This window comes from Dermacentor andersoni, chromosome 6 (genome assembly GCF_023375885.2).
Source record: "Dermacentor andersoni chromosome 6, qqDerAnde1_hic_scaffold, whole genome shotgun sequence".
Classification (NCBI taxonomy): domain Eukaryota; kingdom Metazoa; phylum Arthropoda; class Arachnida; order Ixodida; family Ixodidae; genus Dermacentor; species Dermacentor andersoni.
This window is the reverse complement of record NC_092819.1, coordinates 26,348,222-26,372,855: the sequence shown is the minus strand read 5'-3', so window position 1 is coordinate 26,372,855 and position 24,634 is coordinate 26,348,222. Positions and strand designations below refer to the sequence as shown.

At 46.9% G+C, this 24,634-nt stretch overlaps 1 protein-coding gene across 1 annotated transcript; it reads right to left on the bottom strand.

Annotated features, from left to right (window-relative positions):
* Positions 1–686: 686 nt before the first annotated feature.
* LOC126521406 (arylsulfatase B-like) lies at positions 687–21,879 on the bottom strand. The gene is made up of 10 exons (XM_055066072.2): positions 21,860–21,879; positions 20,189–20,454; positions 16,736–16,848; positions 15,884–15,994; positions 13,389–13,514; positions 12,586–12,712; positions 7,071–7,367; positions 5,064–5,578; positions 3,568–3,756; positions 687–2,211 (listed from the first exon to the last, which is right to left on the bottom strand). The coding sequence occupies exons 1-9, from the start codon at positions 21,877–21,879 to the stop codon at positions 3,592–3,594; spliced, it is 1,740 nt and encodes a 579-aa protein (XP_054922047.1). The 3' UTR covers positions 687–2,211; positions 3,568–3,591.
* Between the last annotated feature and the right edge of the window lie 2,755 nt (positions 21,880–24,634).

Sequence of the window (24,634 nt, the reverse complement as noted above, 5' to 3'; positions counted from 1 at the left end):
ATGCACCCAATGCACGGCACACGGGCGTTGTTGCATTTTTCCCCAATGTAAAAAAGGCCAGGATTCGATCCCGCGCCTTCGGGCTAATGTAGCGCAGCGCCATAGCCACTATACGTCCCCACGGCAGGTTGAACTTGTACTGGAAGCGGGGCTGGAAATGCTTTCCGTGCTGCGCAAACTTTCCGCTCGTGAATTAAATTAATGTCTGTGTTTTTGCTCTTCATTCTTCATTTGGCTAACACTTTGAAACAGCGGCTTGTCATATTTCCGGTTCTGTGAAATTCCTGGTTGCGGTCACTATCTGATTTGCGACAGATGTTGTTCTTGCTGCGCACAACGTATATGTTCTTCACTCTGTAATAGCTTGTAGCACAGACATATTATGGCTACTCACTCGCTTACTCTGTGGACCTTTACGAAGCGTTCAGCTACAAACAATCGTGTGTTGTCGATGTAGTCGCCGTCAGCCATGCTTTGTGGGGTTCTCACCCGTGCCCTTGGAACATTTTTGATACTGTGCGAAAAATTTACTATGCCCGGAAGCGGCATTACTCCCTTTGTCACACTGTAACGAGCGATATACTCACTCTTGCCGACGTTATTGGGTTTAAGTGCTTTCTTTGGAGGTTAGCGGGACAACGCTGACGGATGTGTGATGTGATAACATTATTTGAAATCCGGTGATTGGGAGGCCCGGGCCTGGGGCCGCCTAGATGGGCACTGGGAGCTGCTGCTCCCGTGCGGCTTCCTTGGCTCGCTGGACGGCCCAAAGTTGGTTTGGTGTTCTGAGCTGAGCAGCACGGCCGACCACAGCGCCCGTAGATTTTCTGGGGAGACTGCCATTTTATTTTGGTATATTTCACATCCCCACAACATGTGTTGAAGGGTGGCTCTAACAGACTTGCATGGCTTGCACAAATCGCTCTCGTATATATCGGGGTAGAAAGTTTTTAGTTGCACGGGACTCGTATAAGTTTCTGTTTGTAGTCGGCTCCGAGTAACGGATGAGTGAATTATTTTATCCTCGAGGAAAGCCGTGCATCGCGAAAGTCAGGCGACACAGTCGGTCCTTATGCAGCAGTGGTCCGTGGAATTGGTCACGCAGATTCGTTCCATCCCTTGATATGCCAGTCGCTGTTTTGCAGCCAACTATTGCCCACGTCTTCCCTCTACAGTACTAAGTTTTGTAGTAGGAATGGGTTATTCAGTGCGTCAGCAAACACCCGTTGCAATTCGAACAGCTGATCGCACTTTCGCTGAGGCAACGGGAGGGCGCGCTGCCGAAAAAACCATCTCGTTCTTTAAGAGTAAAAGCGAACTACTCCGCTACCATCAAGGGTCTGTCTGTATGCAGTGAGCATGGGCTTCCAAGGGGCGCGGTTCCTCGTTCGGTCAAAGTAAGCGCATCGAGGGTCCCAATACTCGACACGACTTTCATTCGATTTAATGTACAAATATGCTTCTTGTTCTTCTTCTTCTTTTTATTTATTTTCGTCTGCGTTCGAAGACTTATCAAGCGCACAAGGAGTAGCTCTGCTCTCATGCGCCCTTGGAACCGAAGAATTGAAATTGCAAGAAGGTTAAGACTTTTTTCTTTCTTTTTTGTTTTCTTTGGTTGTTTTATTTATTTTTTTGTCTTTCCTTCTTTGTACTGTTCTGGGCATTTTCAAAAAAGTGAGGTACTGCATAAATGAACTTAGCACGCCGAGAAGCGGGTGGCCGCATATTGCGGCGTTTGTGTTCGTTTTCAGAACTATGCATTCATATAGCACACCTGACGCGATCTTCCCATATCCACGCCTGACTTGACATCTACATCGCTTTGCTTTCTGTCACTTCCCCTTTGCACTAACCATCTGTGTTAAACATTTATGAAAATATGTACGAGCATTACTTCGTCTGTTGTTTGTTCCAAACCACATGTTCGTATAGGGAATCGCTTATGGTTTCAGCGTAGAGAGATGCTTACGGCAAATATGCAGCCGAAATTCCTACCTTGATGGTGTGTCAGTGTGTGTTTGTCCTTCGACAAGTGATTACCCCGTCGTTGGAAAACTGTCAACTGAAGACAGCCCTGCCTGCAACTTCGACATTAGGCTTTATTCTGTATCGCCCAAAAAACAGACGGAGGCAAGCATGGCATGCGGTGCCTCAACGCCAGGATCGGAGGTCATCTTGTGTGCCACGTACCACCTTTGCCGTGGTCGTAAGCTGCGGGGGAAAAACAACCAAAAAAGAAAAAGATAAAAACGCCACTTTCTCCGTAAGTTCAACGCCAACAGTGCGGTATGGGAACGTTGTGTACGAAAATCTGTTCAATTTAATCATCTGCACCTGCGCTCATGCATTCATAAGCAATTAAATTAGCTTGATAAGCTTATCTTCTAGACATGGTTACACTTGACGTAGAGGTCCTATGATTCTTTTCGAGAAACTAAATTGATTGCAACATTTCTCTGCCACTTTTCAGCAAGTTCCTCGCTTACGGAATCCTTGCTACCAGCCACAGTGGCGCATTTAATATATCTGGACGCCGGGTCATCAGTTTAGGTTAACTGCATTTTTTTCCCTTTAGTGGGAAATCGCCTTACATATACAGTACGGGCCAGACTTTTGACAAAATATTAGTGTTTCAGTAAAATTAATTCCATCCCTCATTTCTCTTACTTAAAAAAAGAAAGCATTAGTGTATGATGGGTAGCCATCTATAAAAAAATGTCCGATTTGTAGGCCTGCCTATGTTATTTTAGTGACAATCATTGCTCGAACACTAATTTGACATTCCCTCTTAATATGATCCGTACTGTACGCATGGTGCTACACCAAGCGTTATCTGGCCACACCAGTCCCTCTGCGCCGTTAAGGCTCCCAGTATGACTACTGCAGGAACAGTAGACTAACCAGGGTTCGTACAGAACATTCGACCCAAAATTGAGGGACGATTCAAGGTCTTCAAGTAAACCAAAGGCTAAAATTCAAGGAGGGGCAAACATACCTTATTCGCACACATATACTAAAACATAGAGGGACATTTCCTTACAGCTAAGCTCTGCAGGTGGCTTTTCTAAGTTGACTCCCTGTGTAATAACGTCGATCGCCTTCTGGCATGAGAGTTAGTTGTGTTTTTGTTCATGCCAAATGGCTGATGCTTTCCCATCCGGCATTTTTAGGACCTAGGGCACGAAAATACAGCCATAATCACTGCGGTGTGAACCAATTAGCAAAACTAGGAAAAAATCAAGAAACATAATGGCACAAGATTGGTCGCTTCATCTGGCTTTGTTCAGCACTACGAGGACAACAGTGATTTAAAGAAGTTTTTCGTTGGTGGCTGCGTATAGCCACGTTTTTAAAGGAATATAATCTGGGATTGCATGATTCCCGAAAAGCAGCGTCCATGGCATAGCCCTTATACGAAGTTTGTTACTCTGAATGTTTAAATGTCCCCCGCAACCGCAGTTTTTAAGGTATTCAGGAAGCACAATTACTTTCAAGGAGCTCTCAGGGCCCTTGAATCTCTTTTTCTAAATTAAAGAGTTTTCAAGGATTTCAAGGAGGTGTACCAACCCTGAGACTTGGTTTGCAGAAACGTCACGGGCAGGGGCAGCTACGATTTGCCGTCTGCGCTACGTCTTTCCAGGGTGCCCAGACGCAGTCGTTCACATAGGGCAGCCCCGTCGGGTCGACCTTCATCTTCAGCGGTGACACTGCAGCTTCCGTGTACGGCTTCAGTTTCCTGGAGAGCCTGTCCACAACCTGCGGAGTAAGCAGGCAGCGTCCTTATGGTACCGATAGCTATATCGGCGAGAACTGGGGCAACGAACATCGACTACAACGGCAAGAGCAGAAGAAGATAGTGGAGTCGAAATGTGCCAGGGAAATGGGGAGGAAGGTTGAAACACCAAGCAGCAGGGAAAAGAGTCTGCTGACCCCACTAAGCTGAAGCAGAAGAAATCCATCAAAGTTTTCTCCGAACAGCCCACGCCTTCAGTATAATGCGCTTCTTACAAACGCGAATGGCCCACTTGCTCTTGTACTTCTTCCATCGCGGTCACTGACTGATCCAGTGGGGGAGCCCCACCACGCCACTGAGACGTAACAGCCAGCATTGAGCCCCACTCAATCTCCCTTAGCACCGCTCCGGAGTCACCCTACCAGAGGCTACCTTTAATCCGCTTCTGATCTCTCCTGGGCCATCACTGAAGCTGCCGCGACGAACTAGAGGTGCGGCTGTCATGGCTGCCCCGTTTGTCAAATCGGGCGTCACACATGCTAAGTCCCACTTTATCTACCCAATCAAGTTTGTGAGTCGTCTTTATAGACGACTTCGATCAAAAATTCAAGGGGCACTTTGTTATCCCTACGTCGACGATGCGAAAGCGGGTCGACCACCACACGATCACTGTGCCCTTTCAGTCGTTTAACTTCGCCACCTACCATGGTTGCTTTGTCGCTACGGTGTTGGACTGCTGAGCACGAGGTCGCCGTATCTAAAACCGGCCACGGCGGCCGCATTGCGATGGGGGCGAAATGCGAAAACACTCGTGTACTGAGGTTTAGGTGCACGTTAAAGAATCCCAGGTGGTCAAAATTTCCGTAGTCTCCCAATACGGCGTGCCTCATAACCAGAAAGTGGTTTTGGCACGTAAAACGTCATCATTTAATTTAACTTCGCCGTAATTAACAACAAAGGTCGCGGGTTTGACTGCGAACAGAGGGCGTGGGTTCGAGTGGCTAAATTAACTCTACCTTAATTAACTGTCCCTTCATTGCCTTCATCTTAACGTCAAAAGTCGTGGATTCGAGTGCCGTAATGAACTCTCTCTTAATTAAACCTGCCCTAATTCGCCTCATTCACTCTTTCTTAATTAGCTTTGCCTCAATTGACGTCATCAACTGCCTCGATTGGCTCACTTGGACCACTTGAACTTTTATGACCATCGTCGGTCGCGGCAACGGCGGATTTTCCGCCTCCTGAGCCGTAGAATGCTTGCGCATTAATAATCTCGTCTTTGAGCAAGCCGACCTTCCCACCAGTTCATCATTCCGTAATCTGTTCTTACCAACGGTCTCCTGGACGCCAGGTTGTTGAGTTCACACGGATCACGCTCTATGTCGAACAGGTATTGGCCCTCGCCATGCAGTTCGACACCCGGCAGAGAGCGATCCTCCCGTGAGCACCGCACCGTAGCCTTCTGACGCCAGCCGGATGGCACTACGAAACCACCTCCGCGGCCGAGCAGCTTCCTCAGGGTCTTCCAGGCTTGCGACGACTTCATCAGTCGGTCCAGGCGCTCCACCGCGGCCTCCTCGTTTTCAAAGTCGGGCATGCCCCCCGGTGTGGGGACATGTTGCTGGAGCGCGTCCTCCCCAAAGGGATTAGGCGTTTGGGACGTCCGATTTGAGATTACGAGGAGTTTGTAGTTGCCGTCCCGGTAGGCCGCCAGCCCAGAAGCGGAGTCAGTGTTGATGAGGAACTCGTTGCGAGGCCAGAATTCGACGCTTTCGGATTTCGCCTTGGACAGGGCTGGCCATAGGTCGAGGCCGTCGATGGTGCCTAGGTCGCGGACGCGGCCGCCTGGTCAAGAAGAGAAACCGAGAAGAGTGAGGGGCTTTCTACGAATATAGATATTGCAAACTTCACTGACATAATGAAAAGACGTATTGATAATGGAACTTATGCAGTAACTATTTTCGTCAACTTTGCAAGGGCTTTTGACTCTATTGACCACAACATATTTCTTATAAAACTGGAGCGTTATGGCATAACTACCCCCGAACCATTTACGTAGTTTTCTGAACAGCAGGAAACAACGCATTGCTATTAATGTTGTTAACTGGCATCCAATTACTATCAAATGTGGTGTTCCTCAAGACTCAATTTGGGCCCGATTCTCTTCTTAACCTTCATCCATGACCTCCCCCAGTGTTTAGCTACTTCGAAATGCATATTATGTGAGGATGATACCACCATTTTTTCTTCCCATACCAACCTTGACCATGTATTGTTCAACCTTCAAACAGATTTAAACTCTCTTCAGAATAGATCCACTATAAATAAACTAAAAATTAACCTAAAGAAAACGTGCTTGGGGCTAACCCTTCAGAAACAAGCTATTCACATTATATATTTCGCACTTCGACAATCGCACTCACTTCCGTTCTTTATTAAAAATGCCGTACTACGTTTATTCTTGTCTTTCTACTATAATCTTGGTCTATTATTTTTCAAAGGTTTTCATCGCTATCTTTACTTCAATATGAAGCAATCATACATATTGGTTAATGCTAGCTGCACCTGTTTTCCTATTAAAGTCTTTCTTTTTTTTTCCATAAGGTGCACACTGTCGAAAACTATTTTTTTCTGCGATATCACTATGGAGCTTCCTACCTAGTGACTAAAAACAATGCAACTCCCTTTCCATCTTATAATCTCAATTAAAGAGCTACCTATTTGAAACAAAAAATTACTAATGAACTCGCCATTGTGTATGAATGTCTGCGCCTACTTCAAATTTATCGTGAAGACACGTTATACCAGGGCATTAATTTTTGTTATCTTGTGTTGGTTTTCTTTTGTACTTTTGTACTGCTCTGATTTTGCAACTTGTTTTTTATTATAGGATCATGCATGACATCAGTCAACTTGTTTCACCTTTCATCTGCTTAATAATTTTTCACCTAAGCATTGTTTTGTACTAATTTACTTATCAATAAAACTGAATTGAATTGAATCGTTGGTGCACAGACGTTACCTTTATTAAACGTTTGTAACCTCCACGGTTATTCCAGGCTTAACTGCCTCTTCAGTCTTTTCCATGTCACACTTTCACATGTATACCTTCCGCTTAACTTGTTACTAATTTAACCTTCGCGTTCTTTTAGCTTTCTTGAGGCCTTCGTTACTCGAAACACCCCTTTGGCTTCCTGTTGATTACTAGACCATTTACTGCGGACTCCCCGCTTTTCTGGCAGCAGATAAATCCAGATAGAACTTTCAAAAAAACGTTGTCTAGTGTAATCTGATTCGGCGTTTCTCTTTAGCGGTACCCTCAGGAGTCGACACTCACCGGCAGCCGAGTACAGAGTGGGCAGCCAGTCGACCAAGTGCACGGGTCGGGACATGACCACGCGGGAACCCGGCTCGAGCAGTGGGCTCCACACCAGCGCCGGCACACGGACTCCGCCTTCCCACAGCGTGCCCTTGACGCCTCGCAGCGGCCAGTTGGAGCCAGCGTTCGAGAACGTTCCCCACGGCATGCCTCCGTTGTCGCTGGTGAACACGATGACGCTGTTGGCGAGCATGCGACGTCTGTGCAGGGCCTCCACGATGCGGCCGACGGACTCGTCCAATGCGTCCACCGCACCTGGTGAGAGCCAGCCGCAACAAGCTAGGTTTAGCTTGACGTACTCGTAATGTGACCAAAGGAGGGTATTGCAGCCACTCGAGTAAGCATCGAACGTACATTGAGAGGGATTCGTCGCGTACAACAACTATAAAGGCACACCAACAAGCAACGCTAAGCTTAATCTGCTGAAGTGTCCTTCAAGACCATCATACTTGTTCGAATAAAGGCCGACCTTTTTTTTTTCTTTTCTTCTTTCGAAAATGTTGCCTGTGACGTCGACTGTAAACCTGCACAGTTTGAGCGCGCACTAGAGTCGGATATGTGCCTCGAAAGGCCAACGTCTGCAAAAAAGATGCGGGCTCAGGCCGGTTAACCCGTGGGTGCAGCCACCAAACCCATTCGTCGAGTAAAAGCCCGGGTTTACCGAGGGAGAGGGGACGTGGAGGCGAGCGCGCGGAAAGTGTCGTGGGAGTACTCAGTCTGGAGTTGGGAGTCGTAGAAGGATTTTTGTAGGAAACTCTATGGTAGAAGGAGGGTTGCAGCAGACGCCAGGCAAAGTGTCTCCGAAGCAAGCTAGCCCCTATTCGACGCATGTGCTCCCCATTTGCCTTCGTGTATATATGTAACGTGTGAATGTTGAAAATGCATTCATTGTACAAAAAGAGGTGCCTCGTCATCTTTGGCGGCGACGAAGATCAATCCACTAGCTGCAGTGAGCAGCAAACCGCCGGCGGAAGAAGCTTGTGGATGATACTTTGCCCAAGATGAGCTATCGACCTATATTCGTGAACGAAGCTAGCAAAATTACCGAGCTAACGGAGTTCTTCCGCCGCGCCCACTGTAAATAAAGCCAGTCTCGAGATTATGTAGATTCGCTCAAAGAAACTGCGTACATATATCCAACGCGCTCGACGGCACCGAGGACAGCGTTGTTTGGCGGTGCCTAGGACGCTTGCGAACCATCGGACGAGGACGACTTTTCGGGCAGTTCCGACGACGATGCAGCATATGGCACCAACTCGCGAGATTTAGTGGTGGAGCTTACGGTAAATAAAGGTGTGTCATGTTCAAAGTTCTTTATTTTTCAGAAAAATGATATGGGTCAACATATATTCGAACTATATATACATATATATATATATATATATATATTATTTCCCAGTGAGTTAAGTATGTAACCGCGCACCCTTCGATTAAATACCGTATTATGTAGTCAACTGGAGGGCAAGCAAAAGGTGCGCCCGAGTCGCAGCGCAACTACGATAGTCTGACGTCACGAATGCAGAAGCCTTTTCGTGTGTTTCGGCTGTTTTTTGTTGAGAAAAGGCTATTACAATTTCCCTCGTTGAATCATTGTTTCTTTTGTTATGCAATGTAACCTTGGTTTATCGGTAAGAAATTTAGTACCGGCCCTAGCAAACGTTGTTCGAATGTCATGACGTCACGAGGACCTATAGCGAGTCTTCCGTTGCAGGATCGTTTCGCGCTTACCAGTACGGCGCTCACGGCATGAAGGAGTCACGCTTCTGACGTAATCTAGAGAGGCGGAATCTGACAATCCAGCTTCATGGGATGTTAAACAGAAACCCACAATCAGTTTAGACTGATAGAGCATTCTTTTAAAAATTTTGTTTCGCGGTAAGTGGGTGATTACAAGAAGTTAAAGGTCAAACGTTGCTTCCTTTTTTGTTAAGTTTCGATTCGGAACCACAGCGCTGCTATGTCACTGTGACGTCATGAACTCATAACGATTTTCGCGTATTCCGGCTGTTGTGGCGCATCACGTGTTTTTGAAACTTGGCGAGTTCCCGTCGTTGGCTCCTTTAGAATACCGCCATCTTTATATTACCGATAAAGTTACTTAGGCCTGAGCATAGACTCACAAGATCCATGACGTCACAGCTGACTGGCGTTACGCGCCAAGAGAGCGCTACTGATGTTCTTGCGGGCCACAAGCCTTAACGAAACTTTGTAAAAATATCTCCACTGTTTGCGTGAGTGTGTGTGTGTGTGATAGTACGTGCTGCATACTTGTCGACTGTTACGATTTTATCGTAAAATGACCCATCGTAAAATGACGCAACTTTGAGCGCTCGTTTACGAATGTCGTATTCGCACAAATATTTTGTGATGTATTTTCTTTAATTTGCATATAGTTTAGAGCTAAAACAACTAGTTCAAAACAAAGACAAATATAGTCGCCGAGTAATACTACACGGCCCGACTTTTTGGACCTATTGATTACACAGGCGTATAAGTAAAGCGTAAAACAAATGTACAGCGGCAACCGAATCATCGATAGCCGTTACGTGAATATTGCATTAGTAAACTTGATAAATATTCTTGCTTGTCTGCGGGACATATCGATCAGAGTACCAATTTACAGCATCCTTACAAAACAACATCTGCGAATCTCTAGTAAACAGTAAACATAAAAAAATAATAAAATGAATCTAAGTACTTTTTCAAGGTATTTCACTATTTCTTGCATTAACCCGCCGTGGTTGCTCAGTGGCTATGGTGTTGGGCTGCTGAGCACGAGATCGCGGAATCGAATCCCGGCCACGGCGGCCGCATTTCGATGGGGGCGAAATGCGAAAACACCCGTGTGCTTAGATTTAGGTGCACGTTAAAGAACCCCAGGTGGTCGAAATTTCCGGAGTCCTCCACTACGGCGTGCCTCATAATCAGAAGGTAGTTTTGGCACGTAAAACCCCATAATTTAATTTTATTTCTTGCATTCCACTTTAGTATCTTTTTTTTTTGGATTCTAAAGCTGGCAGGTCTGGTGCTGTTTGTGTGCTAACGTGATCGTTGTGTATAACATATTTATCACCCAGTACCTGGAAATAACGTGTTCGACGACCAGCCAAGCTAGCATCTCCAGCATATGACTAAAGTTTGCATCTCTCTCTCTCTCTTCAAGGCGACGCTGCCACCTTTCTTTCGTTTTGACGTGAAACATATTTCATTCCGGTCGAAACAGGAGGTCGCTTGCTAGAACCGCATGTAACGTAACAAAAACATGAGACACTAATATCGCTTACGCCTTCGCAAACGTCCTTGCTCCCCTGGCTACAGCCTTGCAAAATTGGCCGATACCGGACATAGTGCAATCAAACACCGGACACACTGCGATTCGAGCCAGCCCGACGAGGCAGGCGATGCACGTAAGCGCAGACGCGAGCTCCAGTAACGCCAACACGCTGTTGCGGTCGTTTCGTCATCGTCACTGCTTCGTCGTCAATCCACCTTCGCAACTCCATCGCCGTCGTGCCCCTGTCGTCATTGCATCGTTGTCACAGAGTCATTGTCATGCCGTCGTGGTCGTTCCATCGTCGTCACCGCGCCGTCATCGTCGTTCCAGTCACCTCCGCTCGCTCCTGGCTGTAGTGTTGGACGATTGCCCGGGACCGGACCTAGTGCAAACAAACACCGGATAGTGCGAATCGATGCAGTTCTTGCCGAATACGTGGGCCATACTGAAAGTTATGTCGTCGTCACACCGTCGTCGTCGTACCCTTGTCATAATTGCCTCTTGCTACAGTCTAGGGGGATTGGCCGGTGCCAGACACAGTCAAAGGCTGGAAAGCAAAAGAAATTTTACGAGGACGGGCGTGTCGTCGTCGACCGGTTTTCGGAGATATCAAGATTCTTTCCAAGAAAAGAGATAAAACAAATTAAGAAAGCATGGAGGCGTTTCATATCAAATGACTTGGAGACACATGCGTCAGCCAGCCGTCATTATCCCTCGCAGACAAAGAATTTGCGTATACCTTCGAAGCACGTGTCGCACGAATAACTATCCTGGTGTTTGTTGGTGTTTCCTTTGTTCACGATTGATCGCGCGACGTATGTACGAGGGGCTACCACCATAAATGTTTTGTTTCCTTTAAATAACTAGGCGCCCGTCCTTGTCAAGTTTCTTAAGCTTGTCCCATCTGTAACATGCACAGTTTTCAGGAATGCAACCGCACCAACTTGCCAGCTGTCTATACTTTTGATACAGCGTGAATCGAGGTGGCCCGTGCCGGCAGGTGATGCACGTAAGCGCGGACGCTAGCTCCAACGTCAACATGCCGTCGTCATCAGTGCGTCGTGGTCGTTCCATCGTCGTCATTTTGTCACAGTGATTCCACTGTTGTCCTCCCATTGTTGCCATGTATTTGTCGTCAAGCCGTCGTCGTTATTCCGTCGTCGTCATTCCAGCGTTGCCATTAAATGGTCATCGCATCGTCGTCGCCATTCCGTCGGCATAATGCCACTGGCATTATGGCATGATCGTCGTGTCGTCCTGGTCGTTCCATTGTCATTTTGTCGTATTGATTTCCATTGTCGTCGTGGCGCCGTCGTCATACCCTCACCGACGTTCCGGCATCGTCATACCGTAGTCGTCGTGCCGTTCAGTCATACTATTCTAACGATTTCAGCATTGTCATCATATTATCGCCATGCCGTCGTCGTCGTTTCATCTCCGTAATTACCTCCTTCACGGAGTCCTCTTTGCACGTTCCACCGCGTCGCTCCATCGTCGTCTTCATGGTCGCCACGCCATCCCCGTGATATCGTCCTCATGTCATTGCAATATTTACATCGTTATCATGCATTCGTCACGTCGTCGTCTTGATCGTTTCGTCGTCTTCAATTCGCCGTTGATTCTAGTGCCGTCGTCATAGTCATGTTCATGCCTTCCCGGTTTGTCGTCGTCATGCGTGGCATGTGCATGATCGAGTTCAACAGCTTTATGTTGAGCGAGGCAGTTCCCAGTGTAAATGTGTCCAACTGGGCAGTGTGGCTTCTACTTGCAAAATATCGCTAAGCAGGAACAGCGTTCCTCACGAACGCCAATGAAAGCTTCGCTTGATCCGATTCACACAGCGCGTGGAATCAGCAAATATTATTTATTTTATGCAGGCCAGAGCACTGATTCAGTCCGACCTCTCAGCTTTTCTATCATAACAAATACATCTCTCAGTAGAAGCATAACTTCCTAATACAGTTCAAGTTACGTTTCTCTTCGCTGTACCTACTTTACGAATCTTAGTGCCCCTTTATCGACGTTGCGGGATTCAAAAGGAAGGGAAATGTTCGTATTTCATGCAAAGACGGCGGCGTCCGTAGACGGCGCACAATACGCAGCCCGGGCTCCAAGTCTGCTCGTCATGCGAGGCCGCCGTGGCGGTGGCGCCATTCAATGTGGTCTCTCTGCTTGCCTCTCCAAGCGTGCCCTACTCACCGGCGAGGCGTGTCCTGTTGTGGTCGCCGATGTACGGAAACTTGGCCAGGTTTCTCTCAGGTGCGTCAGCCGTCAGAGTGTCCGTCTGGCCGTGCGCCGCCAGGCTGGCCATGTACAGGAACAGCGGCTGTCGCGTACAGAAGCAAGAGGTATAGCGTAAGGCACTACTTCTGCTTAGTGTTTTTTTTTATGTACATTCTCTGAGAAATCAACATGTACCAGTGCCAGGTTTGACATAGAGCGACCCTTGTATTCTTGCGAACGAGGATTGGCCTCTATATAGGCCGTTTCACTCGTTTGTACATAAAGGTATCATGTATATAGCAATTTCGTTTCCCTGGGGCAGTTCAAAGCCAGATGTTCTGTAGCGTCACTTTTGGGCTGAACTTGTGTGCGTACGTGCTCAATGAGCGTGTCTGCGTGCGCGTGTGCGTTAAAGAAGTAAATTCGGGGGTTTCACGCGCTAAATACCACGATTTGATTATGAGGCAAGCCAGGGGAGGGGGGGGGGGGGGGGGGGGGGTTCCAGATTAATTTTGATCACATGGGGTTCTTTAACTGGCACCCTCATACACGGTACACGGGCGTTTTAGCACTTCGTCCCCATCGAAAAGGGGCCCCCATGACCTTGTGCTTAACAACCCAACGCCTTAGCCGCTAAGCCATCAAGGCGGGCCTGCGTGTTCGTCCATGCGTGCGTGTGTGCGTGTGCGTGCGTGTGCGTGTGCGTGTGTGTGTGTGTGTGTGTGTGTGTGTGTGTGTGTGTGTGTGTGTGTGTGTGTGTGAAACAACGGATATCTAACCTTGTGCGTGTCATGTCTGTCGAGTATGTCGACAGCCCTGTCGGTGACGAGGTCAAGGTCGTACACGCCGTCCGCATCCTTCACCAGATCTTCGTTGTCCCAGAAGTCGCGGCCACATATGTCGTACTGAAAACAAAATGCAGATGATTCAACACACGTTTGAATCTATGTGAAGCGAAGCTTTAGTATAGAGGCCAATTACATGCTTCCCAACTAACGGCAGTGTGTACAATTTTGTTTGCTTTAATCCTAACCCCCCCCCCCCCCCACACACACGCGTGAGAAAACCGCGCACCCTCCCCGCCTACCTCCCTTGCGCGCGAGAAAACGCCGCCGCCGCATGTCGGGCCATCATCCTTCCTCGGCTCACCCTCACAAGTTTTCCCTCACACCTGAAACATACGGCGCGCTGCCGGGATGTTATCGCACTTGGACTTTATACGGAGCCTCACGGCGGCACCCACGCCACTGCCGACGGCGGAAATTTGCATGCAGTGTCGATATAACTGTTATCGCAATAAAAATACCCAATGTCGGCTACACCTGCTCGCTCACAATGCACCGAATATCCGTCGAAGCGCAACGATGGATATAATCAGCATTTAAAAGCACTTCAATTATGGTAACCTTGAAGCGCGAGCACTTGTATAGAGTATACAATCGTGCGGAGCATTTATTCACGTACAGTCGGAGACAAAAGTTAGTGGACAGCGCCGACGTGGGAAACTCCTAAGTTTCTCGAATTCAGCGTTCACAACCAGCAACTGAATTCGCTAAGCTTATAGAGCGAGGATATTTAGTAGGCACTTCTCAGAACTTTCGAAGTCGCAAAGAGTTGGAAAAGCTCCCCGTGTCGTCATAAGACATCGTCAGCTTCGCTTCCTTGGCGTGAGCACCACGTGCACTGCATGTTTAGCACGCCTTCTGCATACTTACATTACGATAATGAAGAACCTGACGTCGTCCACTCATCTTAGGCGTAATACGAAGCAGCCAGTACCTCATTTATTGGTTATTTCAAATTATTTATGAGTTTCTAAGCAAATCGAACCACCGACAAGACATGCAATGTCATTTGAAAATCACACTATGCTAACATGGCTAAAAAAGGACGCCACAGTTGCCCTTTGAGCGCCATCCACGAGTGGTGATGGCAGCCGCAATGGTCTCCTTGTCTCGCCAATCGCTATTATCAGTGGCGAGCACCCGAATAACCTCAAAAAATACTGCGCAGAGCCAACGCACATGTTGGGATCTACGTGAAGCGGAGCTGTAATGGAGCGGTTAATTAAATCCCATGTAACGGACAGTGATGCGTACAATTGATCGTGTGCAACGCGTAATCTCATGCAATGTTTATGCTTATTCGCAACAACGATCTCAACTTCAATGTAATGCAATTTTTATGTTTATGTGCTACGCCGCTCGCAAGCTACGCCGAAATCCAAACACCACATCAGGCGGATGCACCATGAGAGGCGGCAGAATGACGACGACGGAACGACCATGTCGACGACTCTATGACGACGAAATTACTACGGCATGATAAAGATGGAATGACGATGCCGGTCATGATAACAATAGGATGACGATGATGACGGCGGGACGAAGACGACGAAAGGACGGTATCATGATAACGATGACACTACGGCCTTGGGATGGCGATGCTGGTATTACACCGACGTAATGAAGACTCTGACATGACGACGATCCAATGACGAAGAAGGAATGACGAAGATATAATGACAACAGCATAATGACGGCATGATGACGATGGAACAACCGTGAGGGCATCATCACAACGGTATGGCCATGAATGCGTGACGACGACAGCATGGCGACAGCACAACGACGACGATGACATGATGACGATGGAATGACGAAAGCGTGAATACGTTGTCGTGATGACGATGGCATAACGATGACGGAATGACAATGAATGTATGATCACGCCGGCTGACGACGGCATGTGGTGACGATAGAAAACGACGACGCAATAATAATGACCGCGTGGCGACGGCGGCGTGGTGACGACGAAATGGCATCGCAGTGACGACGACCAAGTGGAGGCGGCGGATCGATGACGTAGGAATGTCAAGGAGTGGTCAAAACGGAATGTAGCCAATAAAATGACGACGAAGACGTCTTTGTGTTGGAGCTCACGTCCACGCTTACGTGCATCACCTGCCACCCTGGGCCGCCTCGATTCGCGCTGTATCTGACGCTATATATAGTTTGCACTATTCCCTGTATTAGTCAATCGTGCAAGACAAAACCTCCATATACATATTCGCAAATATATCTGCAGAGATGCCGACCGACCCACAGCAGACGGCAGCCAGCTACGCCCAACCAGGGAGGATAGGCAACGAACCACACTCCCTCTAAGGAAATCAAAACGATAAAACAATCTAGTGACCGTACAAGCAATAGATATTACAAAAGTAAATGGGCACACAAACAAACGACCAAGCGATCAGACGCAGGGAACTCACGAAGTTCAGTCCTTGGGTGAAGTAGTACTTGGCAGTGTTGTAGTAGCCATAGAAGGTGTCGAAGCCTCGCCGCGTGGGAGTAAGCTCGGCGCTGGAGTAACCAAGGTGCCACTGAGACGAAAGAAAAAGGCGGGCGGTTAGAACGGAGGAAGTTGTGGCTTGGCTGAAGACCGATATCGGCGGCCGCATGCTATGCCGAAAAGCGATGAGCAAGAGAGACGAAATGCAAGAGCGACATGCGGCGTCGGGGGAAGAGAGAAGGTGAGCGAAGAAGGACCGGTTGTTTTGGCTGTGGCAGCGTGCAACATGCTATACATACACAATAAAGCGACAACCACATTGTAAACCCCTCTCTCAAGTATTTTAGGCACGGTGTTATGGTGTGTCGGCGCGTCCTTTAGTATTGCGAAGATGTCTTCGAAGACCCAATCTTAGTTTTCATAAGTTTTCCGAACAAAATTGGACCGAACATGCGAAAATATTTTCAAATCACTGACGTCTTACTAATGTGCCGTCGCATCGATTCGGGCGAAAAAAAACGATAATTAATGAAAAGCTTGTCCTTCTTTTTCTACCAAGCAACCCATTCAAGCCAAATAAACGCAAATCAAAACTTGCAGAAAAGATAATTCACTAGATTAAAGAAGACCACCCCAACTACGGCACTTCTGCTCACCCTGACGAAGCTATGTCATGGACTGTTAAAACACAATTGACAATCACGTAAAGCGCCTCATCATACCGTATACGACGGAAAAGTGTCCTATGCCCGTCCGGCGTGCTGAAACACTCACTCATTGATTTGCGCAAACAGCTCTGCACGCGAGTAGCGTGCGGAGCTTGTACACTTACTTTTCCGAGACCGTGCGTCTTGTAACCAAGGCTCTTGAGTCGTTCGGCCAAAGTGGGTATATTCGGGTTCATGCCGCCCTCCTGAGCAGGAATCAGCACATCATGCTGTAAACCTGCAAAGCAAGCCGACTTCACGCTGAGTTTCACTACTCCATCGAGGCCGCAAATGATTAACACAAAGTGGGCTTCGTTATGAGTGGAGTTCCTCTAAGATAGCTATATGTAAGTGCACTCCAGCATCATGAGAGTTCCACAAAGGCACGCTCAATGGCGCCGACATGACAGCGGCGAAATTTTGCTGTCGCCAGTGCGAAGCCGCCTTGTTGTCTCTCTGTCATGATCGCGTGGTACAGGGAGTCCCAGCGAACTTCCGTCACTTGCCGAAGTGACCTTCACAGCGCTCTTTGCCGCTTCCAGGCAAAGAAAACCAAAGGGTCACTGTGTATACACTGCACGGTTTCTACCAAGTTGAGTACGGTGCCGCTCGTCTTCGAAATATCCGGTCTCAAATGCAAGAACTGTAGTGGGGTACGATGCAAAACATCGAATAAAGCGACATTTCGAATAAAACAATTCTGGCATAACGTAGCTTCACTGTACGTGTAGCTTCACTGGAAAAGAACGAAGTTACTGCGCGTCCGTCGGTTGCGATTGCTCGGTGCGACTTCTTTATTAGAAACCCACGACGCCTGGCTCGTGCGCGTGGTCATGCGCGCTTCTTTCTCTTCTGTTCTCAACAGTACGTGCAGCAGACAGGGACATGCGTTCTTGTTAACATTCGCGCGTTTCGCGCTTGTAACAGTGGCCCAACAACGCCTTGTTTTGCTCTGCTATTTGCGCGTCCAGAAGAACATATTGATAGACTATATAGTTGCATGGCATTGCATTGCGTGAGGGGCAGCGCAAACAAGGCACGCAAGACTACAAAGAAGGCAAGGACAGGGCACTAATATTAAGTGATGGTTTATTGCACGAGGTCAATGCATATATACCATGGTGCGACAGGGAGAAAAAAGAGAAAACAAAAGGCATCCAGCATAGATTAAATTAAAGCAAAATCATCTGTCACAGGCGGCTACTGCGAAAGAAACAGGATTTCTTGTAGTCTTCGTTTTTTGATTGAGAAATACTATTTATGTGTCTACTGTATCTCAAATGTCTACAATTTCCCTCGTTAGCTGATCCGTGTTGTCGGACAGCGGTCGCTCGTGATGAAGCGTTTTATCACGCTCGTACAGAGGCCGAGATTTAAATAAAATTCACCGACAATTACGATACCCCCTAACTGCAAATTTTGAGCGCATCTCTATACGTGTTTTCATTTCGCGATATATCGGCTGGCGCGGCCAATCTGTCTCGTGCGGCACGTTGCAAACGGATCGCAGTGTGGCGCGATTGCCTCGCTAATCGGAGATCGCGAGAGGCAGCACGTGGATGACGCGTGAGCTCGATTCACAGCAGCCGCCGCAGACAACGCTCCGCTCATGCAGCGCTTTGGAGAAAAGCCGACGCGTAGTGTGCCTCGATGCGCGCGCCCCCGCGAACGGAGCGAAGGCGAGCGAGCGCACGGAGGAACCATAACGACGCGCGCTACTATGGCGCCATCTCGTAGCGGTCGTCACCATAGCCCGTCTTTCGCGACACTACGCTTTTCTTCTCACGCTTTCGCCACAGCCTCATCCCCCGCTTTCCTCCTCGCACTATCTTTGCTCTCGCCGTAATTTCATCGCTCGCTGCGCTGCGCGTTCGCTCTCATCTATCGCTGTGCTCGTTCGCTTCGTTACGAGGTACGACGCCGACGCTCGCCGCAGGAATGGGCACCTAAGAGCTGCGCTCTAAAAGCAGCGCAGTCAGTCCAGTCACGCGAACTTTTTGGGCCAAGTTGTGCATGACGCGCTTGACTGTGATGTACTTCTGCAGCCACTGCGTTTTCGTGTTCCGTGTGGCAAAACCCGCAAGTGTATCCGTTTGTCCGCTTAGGTGCGTTTAAAAATAGCTTAAGAAACCGAAAAATCACTAACCCTGATGATTCAGATAAACTGCAAGGAGATCTTCACAATGGTCTAAGAAATGGCTCATGAAACTGAACGCTAGCAAGTGTAAATCGATGCGCATATCCCGTACGGCCAGCAATATCAATCAGTGCCGATATGTACTTAATGACACTTCATTAGCATCCATTAACGCTCACAAATATATTGGCATTCACATAACTAATGATCTTTCATGTAATATGCATACTAACTATATTACTGCTAATGCTAATCACATGCTAGGATATCTTCGTCGTAACTTTTCTACCGTTCCTACTTCGGTAAAATTAACACTCTAGAAAACCTTAGTTCGCTCAAAACTTGAATACGCATCAGCCATTTGGGATAACATTCAAGCATCACTAACCGTAAACCTTGAAGCAATTCAAAATCAAGCAGCTCGCTTTTGTTTTATCGAACTATTCCCGCCATTCCAGTGTTACATGTATGCAAAAAACCCTGAATCTTCCAGATCTTTCATTACGCAGCAAATGTGCTCGTCTTTGCCTATTCCACAAGGTTTATCACTATAACCACGTGCTCAAGAATCAACTTATCACCTCACCTTTCTACGTTTCATCCCGTTCTGACCACAGATATAAAGTTGCCGTCCCATCCACCCGAACGAACAAGTATTATGATTATTTTTTACCCCACACAAGTGTCGACTGGAACCACCTTCCTGCTTCCATCATTCAGATCACATATATATATATCTTCATTCAAAACAGCAGTCTACCACGCTATCGCTTAACTTTCTCTGTATACCATTGTCTGCATATTACATTGTTTTGTTATGTACCACTCCTTTCTGTAGTGCCTTAGTGGCTTGAAAGTATGTATAATAAATAAATAAATAAACATGTAAAATTTATCATTCTTTAATGATGACACATTTCATTGACAGTTCGTGAATGCGAGTCGATTTCGAGCTTTTTTTTATTTAATGTTTAGTGACTGTTCAGAAAGAGTGCTTAAAAATCAATGGGCACCAAGTTCATCATTTTGCGTAAAAAAAGTACTATGACGACGTGTACTGTCGAGCAGGCCACTCGGCTGTTGACAGGCACAGCAATCAACTATGCAACTTTCTGTCAAGACACCAGTACTTGCTTGAGTTAAGCTGTGGCGAAGCTCAGAATATGACACCCTTCACAGCGCAAGTGCACTGTGCACGCGACCACATGTTCTGAAAGTATGCACCAAACAGGCTCAAGCCCACTGACTGGGCTCTTCTTTCTTCTTATTCTTGACCTTCCCAGCTTGGCCCGAGAGAAGTTACTGTTTTTTTTTTCACCTTAAAACGACATGGAATGTGCGCAGCTCGTTATGACGCATACTGAAGTCACTACTGCGCTCACGGAATCGTGTGTCAAGCCAGCGTGCCCGCATCGACGCAGCTGTCTTCGGCGTCCCTTACCCATCCTGATGGGGTAGAGGCCAGTCAGAATAGCCGCCCTGGAAGGGGTGCACGTATGCAACGAGTACTGCTGCGTCAGCAAGAGGCCGTGGGCTGCCAGTGCGTCCAAGTTGGGGGTCGGGACCTGGTGCCCACCCACCAGGCTCGTGTCGGCCCAACCCTGCGACAACAAGCAGTCGTGTTGCAGTCTAAGATGGTCACGCAGTATGTCGCGGTGATTCGTTCTGAGATACCTTAAATAACAGTGGAGGACGCTTACCCTTCGTCTTCACGAGTGGAACGCGATAGCATTCAAAGAGCCCTGACTGCTTTTCATGCTTCCCGGCGACTGCAGCTTATGTAACCGTAACGTTTACCGGCAAACGCTGGCGGCGAAGGCTATGCATAAAGGCAAGCTTTCTAGCAGAAGCGAGGGCTCTAGCAACGGTCGATCTCCTCTTATTGTTTCGCACTTTTAATATTTCAGTCTGAGAAGTGCTAACATAAAAGATATGCGCTGTCATTTTTCTTTCTTTCTTTTTCATTACATTTCTTTGTGGGTTGCCGTTCTCAAAATTCCCAGGAATAACTTTGTAAAGAATGAAAGACAAGGTATGAGTAACTAGTGGTAGAAGAGTGGTTGCGTATGTGCGGTTCTGAATTTGGTTCGAAATTTTTTCTGTCGAAGTGACGTCCGACGCCAGACTTTCTGCAACATGGGGCCCTTATAACGCTCTCGCATTAAAAGACAGCGCTCTCCAAGGAGACCGGTTCGTCAGCGTTCAAACCTCGCGCAGAGGGCTCGTTGTGCTATTTATACTGAGCCACGTCGCTGTGAGGACAACGCGGTCTCGTCACGGAAGCAAGAAAAAGTAACATGGGTATTGAAATAATCGATTGTTTCTTCAAGGACCAAATGCACACGTAATCCTTTATTCTAATTTCATGTAACAGTGGCCTCGGCGAAAGTTGTGGGGTGCCTTTGCAGTCTGTAAGCACAACCCGAGCTGCAACACTGACGCGGCTACCTTGGCATGGAAAGGATGGCATTTCGCTGAAACTTGCTTAACTCACCATCTCGCATTAGCAATAGAAAATGCAAAGCGCTCTGGACAAAATATCGTATATTAGAATAGGTTTTACAAAACATTTCATTAATTTTCAACGCTTGGGAGAGAAATAGACAATACTAGGAGAAGAAGAGACAACAAAACGCGAATGGGACAGTTGAAATCCTTTCTGTCATAGGTTGCCTTATCCTATAGTATACTGTGTTTATACCTAACCTCTGGAAATACAAAAAAAAAACAAAGTTCCAACTAATCCAACTTTCTGCAATAAGATTCACCAAACAGTCATCGCTTGCAAACAGCGCAACTTCAGCGCTTTCCATATTAAACCGCGCGGAAGTGCGCTGCCACGCTTTTCAAAGAAAACTTGGGGCGCTCGAATAGCGATCGAATCGAATACCAAGTATTTTCTTATTTATAAACAAACTGAAATATAAAGGTTCCGTGCAGTCCGCTTGGTAAAAAAAAAAAAAAATGGGGCAATTATTGTAATCCAGTCCCGAAATGGACTTCTAGTCAACTGAAGGGCTTCCAAATTAGAAAAAGTTGCAGTAATGGAACACAGTAAGAGTATATCGTCTGATGCTTTAGGTGGAATGTGTAGTACTACATCAGCCCCCACCCCTCCCCGCCGCCCCCCATGATTCGTTGTAAATGGGTGTAAACATGGACAGATTCTCTAAATAATGAGTTCCTTTACGTACGTAAATGCGGCAAACAGACATCAACTGAAAAAGTGGACATTATTCAGCAGAAGTCGCTAACTCAGCTGATGAACTTCCGCAGCACCCGGGTGACCATTGTAGCAGAGTCACTCGGAAGCGTTACCAATTGCATCTGGATTTCTTCCTTTACTCACATAATAATCGTTATCTCTTACTCAAACAGATAAGAATATTCGGTAACTTCGAAAAGCATAATTCACGAATTGAATATATTGAGTACAACATCGACAGCAGTGAGGTGTCCGGGACAATGTCATAAATATCTGGATGTTATTATATCAACACTAAGAGCCCGTGGTGCTCCCGTGTAACTGCCATTTACTCAAAAACGGCTAAATCGCTCGGATACTTGCGTCGAAACCTTCAAAACACCCCTGTTAACGTTCATAAATTAGCCTATACTTAACTTTTCTACGCCCACTGTTGTAATAGGGCTCAGCCCGTTTCATAACAAGCAACTACAGAGAGTCCTTATAGTGTTTCACAAGTTAAACGTGAGCGTTAACTTCCAGCCATTGGATTCCCACCGCAAGATAGCCCACACACCTTTTTCTTTTTCTTTTACACGCACCGGAAAGCATGTCGGAACGCTTGCGTAACCTGCACAAGTTCATGTGTACCTTTGGTATAAGACACGCGCGTTCAACTCATCTACCCGCCGTGGTTGCTCAGTGGCTATGGTGTTGGGCTGCTGAGCACGAGGTCGCGGGATCGAATCCCGGCCACGGCGGCCGCATTTCGATGGGGGCGAAATGCGAAAACACCCGTGTGCTTAGATTTAGGCGCACGTTAAAGAACCCCAGGTGGTCAAAATTTCCGGCGTCCTCCACTACGGCGTGCCTCATAATCAGAAAGTGGTTTTGGCACGTAAAACCCCAAATATTATTATTATTCAACTCATCTGTTTTGCCACGAGCCACCTCACTGTGGAATGATCTTCCCGATGCAATGTGTTTTCTCTCTCTTTCTGACGTGTCCAACAGCGATACATGCCGTGAGCGACTGCATTCTCACTATGCGTAGCATCGCTTCGTTACGCACTTCCACAAAGCGACGTATGTTCTGTGAATGCTTGTTTCCATTTTGCAATTATAGTTTTTACCGTTCTTGAACTCGTTGGTATATTTATTACTGTCGGTGCTGTTTGCGGTGTTGTTTGTATCCCTACTTTTTCAATTCAATTCAATTTTATTTCCCAGAAGCATCTGGACGGCTTCCTGGCTAAAAGCTGCTAGAGCAGCTTGACAAAAGGCGCAGGAAGCCGTTACAAGGCATAGCGGACAAGTCACATAAAAAAAACAGGTATAATCGCAAGCAATGGAATCAAACACGATTTCAGTTTAAGAAATCAGTTTTGCAAGATACGCCAAAGAACAGCAAATTAAGTATTGAAAGAAAGAAACAAAGTTGAGAACAGGTAACGAAAAGACACAAAGTTGAAGTTCATTCTCAAATAATTTCAAAATGCACTGTACGCAATCAGTAGGCATGAAAACACATAATGGAAAAAAAAAACAATATGTCTTACAACACGATACATAAGCAATCGCAAACACTCGGTACATAACAATACATAATAGGCCAGAAACACGATATCAAACCAAATGGTCACTCACAATATGCTGGATCTTTTATTTAGTTATAATTGCACAACATATGTTCGAAGCTGCCTTCTACTATATCCAGCAGTATTTTGGTGCTTGTTAAGTATTAGGGGAAAATTGTGAGCAAGTGACTGAAGCTTGTAATTCGTACGAAAGTGTGGTATCGCCCACATATCAGTGCAGCGCTTTTTAACAGTCGACGAGTAACGTTGTAACGATGCCAGAGAAGAGAGGTAATTAACCAATTAACCTTACCCTATGCCTCAAACAGAGCCTGTTGGGTAAGATCCCTAAATAAATAAATAAGTAAATAAATAAATAAATAAATAAATAAATAGCGAGGACTATTCGACTCGCAACCGAAATTTCGAATCTTCGCACACCCCAAAAGAAAATATAACTGCACGACCACCTCTGAAAGCGTGATGAGCGCTCTCCTTCGCGCGTCCCCATCCCCCAGCCTTAGCTTGACGAGTCATTGCGCACTACGCAAAGGTAACGTCACAGTCTTTTAATGAAGAACTCTGATGCCACTTACCACATCGTCCGCTACAATAAAGACCACGTGCGGAGGTTTCTTGATGGCAAGCACGGCCGACGGCGTCAGCAAGACGAGAAAGGTGAGGATCATGCTGAAAGACAACACTAACACAAACGATTCATAATGAAAGTAAAGAGCTGAAAAAGGGGGGACGAAGAGAAGATAGGAGACGAGTGAGAGCTCACTCACAACTGAAGTTTATCAAGGAAGTCATGTGGCGTATATACATGTCAGGATAACAACAAAAACTACAGACACTCTTAACCAAACAGAGTCATCTAGTGGCAAAATAAAAGGAGGCACTAACTTTTTCATGACACTCACGTTATTAGCACAAGCAGGCGGGAAGTCACGTGGCTGGTGATAGAGTCATATCAAATAACGCGCGGTGATGTAGGCATCAGTCAGCCATCCGTCACGCTCTTGGACAAATGCAATGTCCGCCTGGCCATTGACTGCAATCTAGCACTAGATAATTCTGGTATATAGATTAAGAGTGTCGTAACTATTGTTATCCGCCGGTCGTT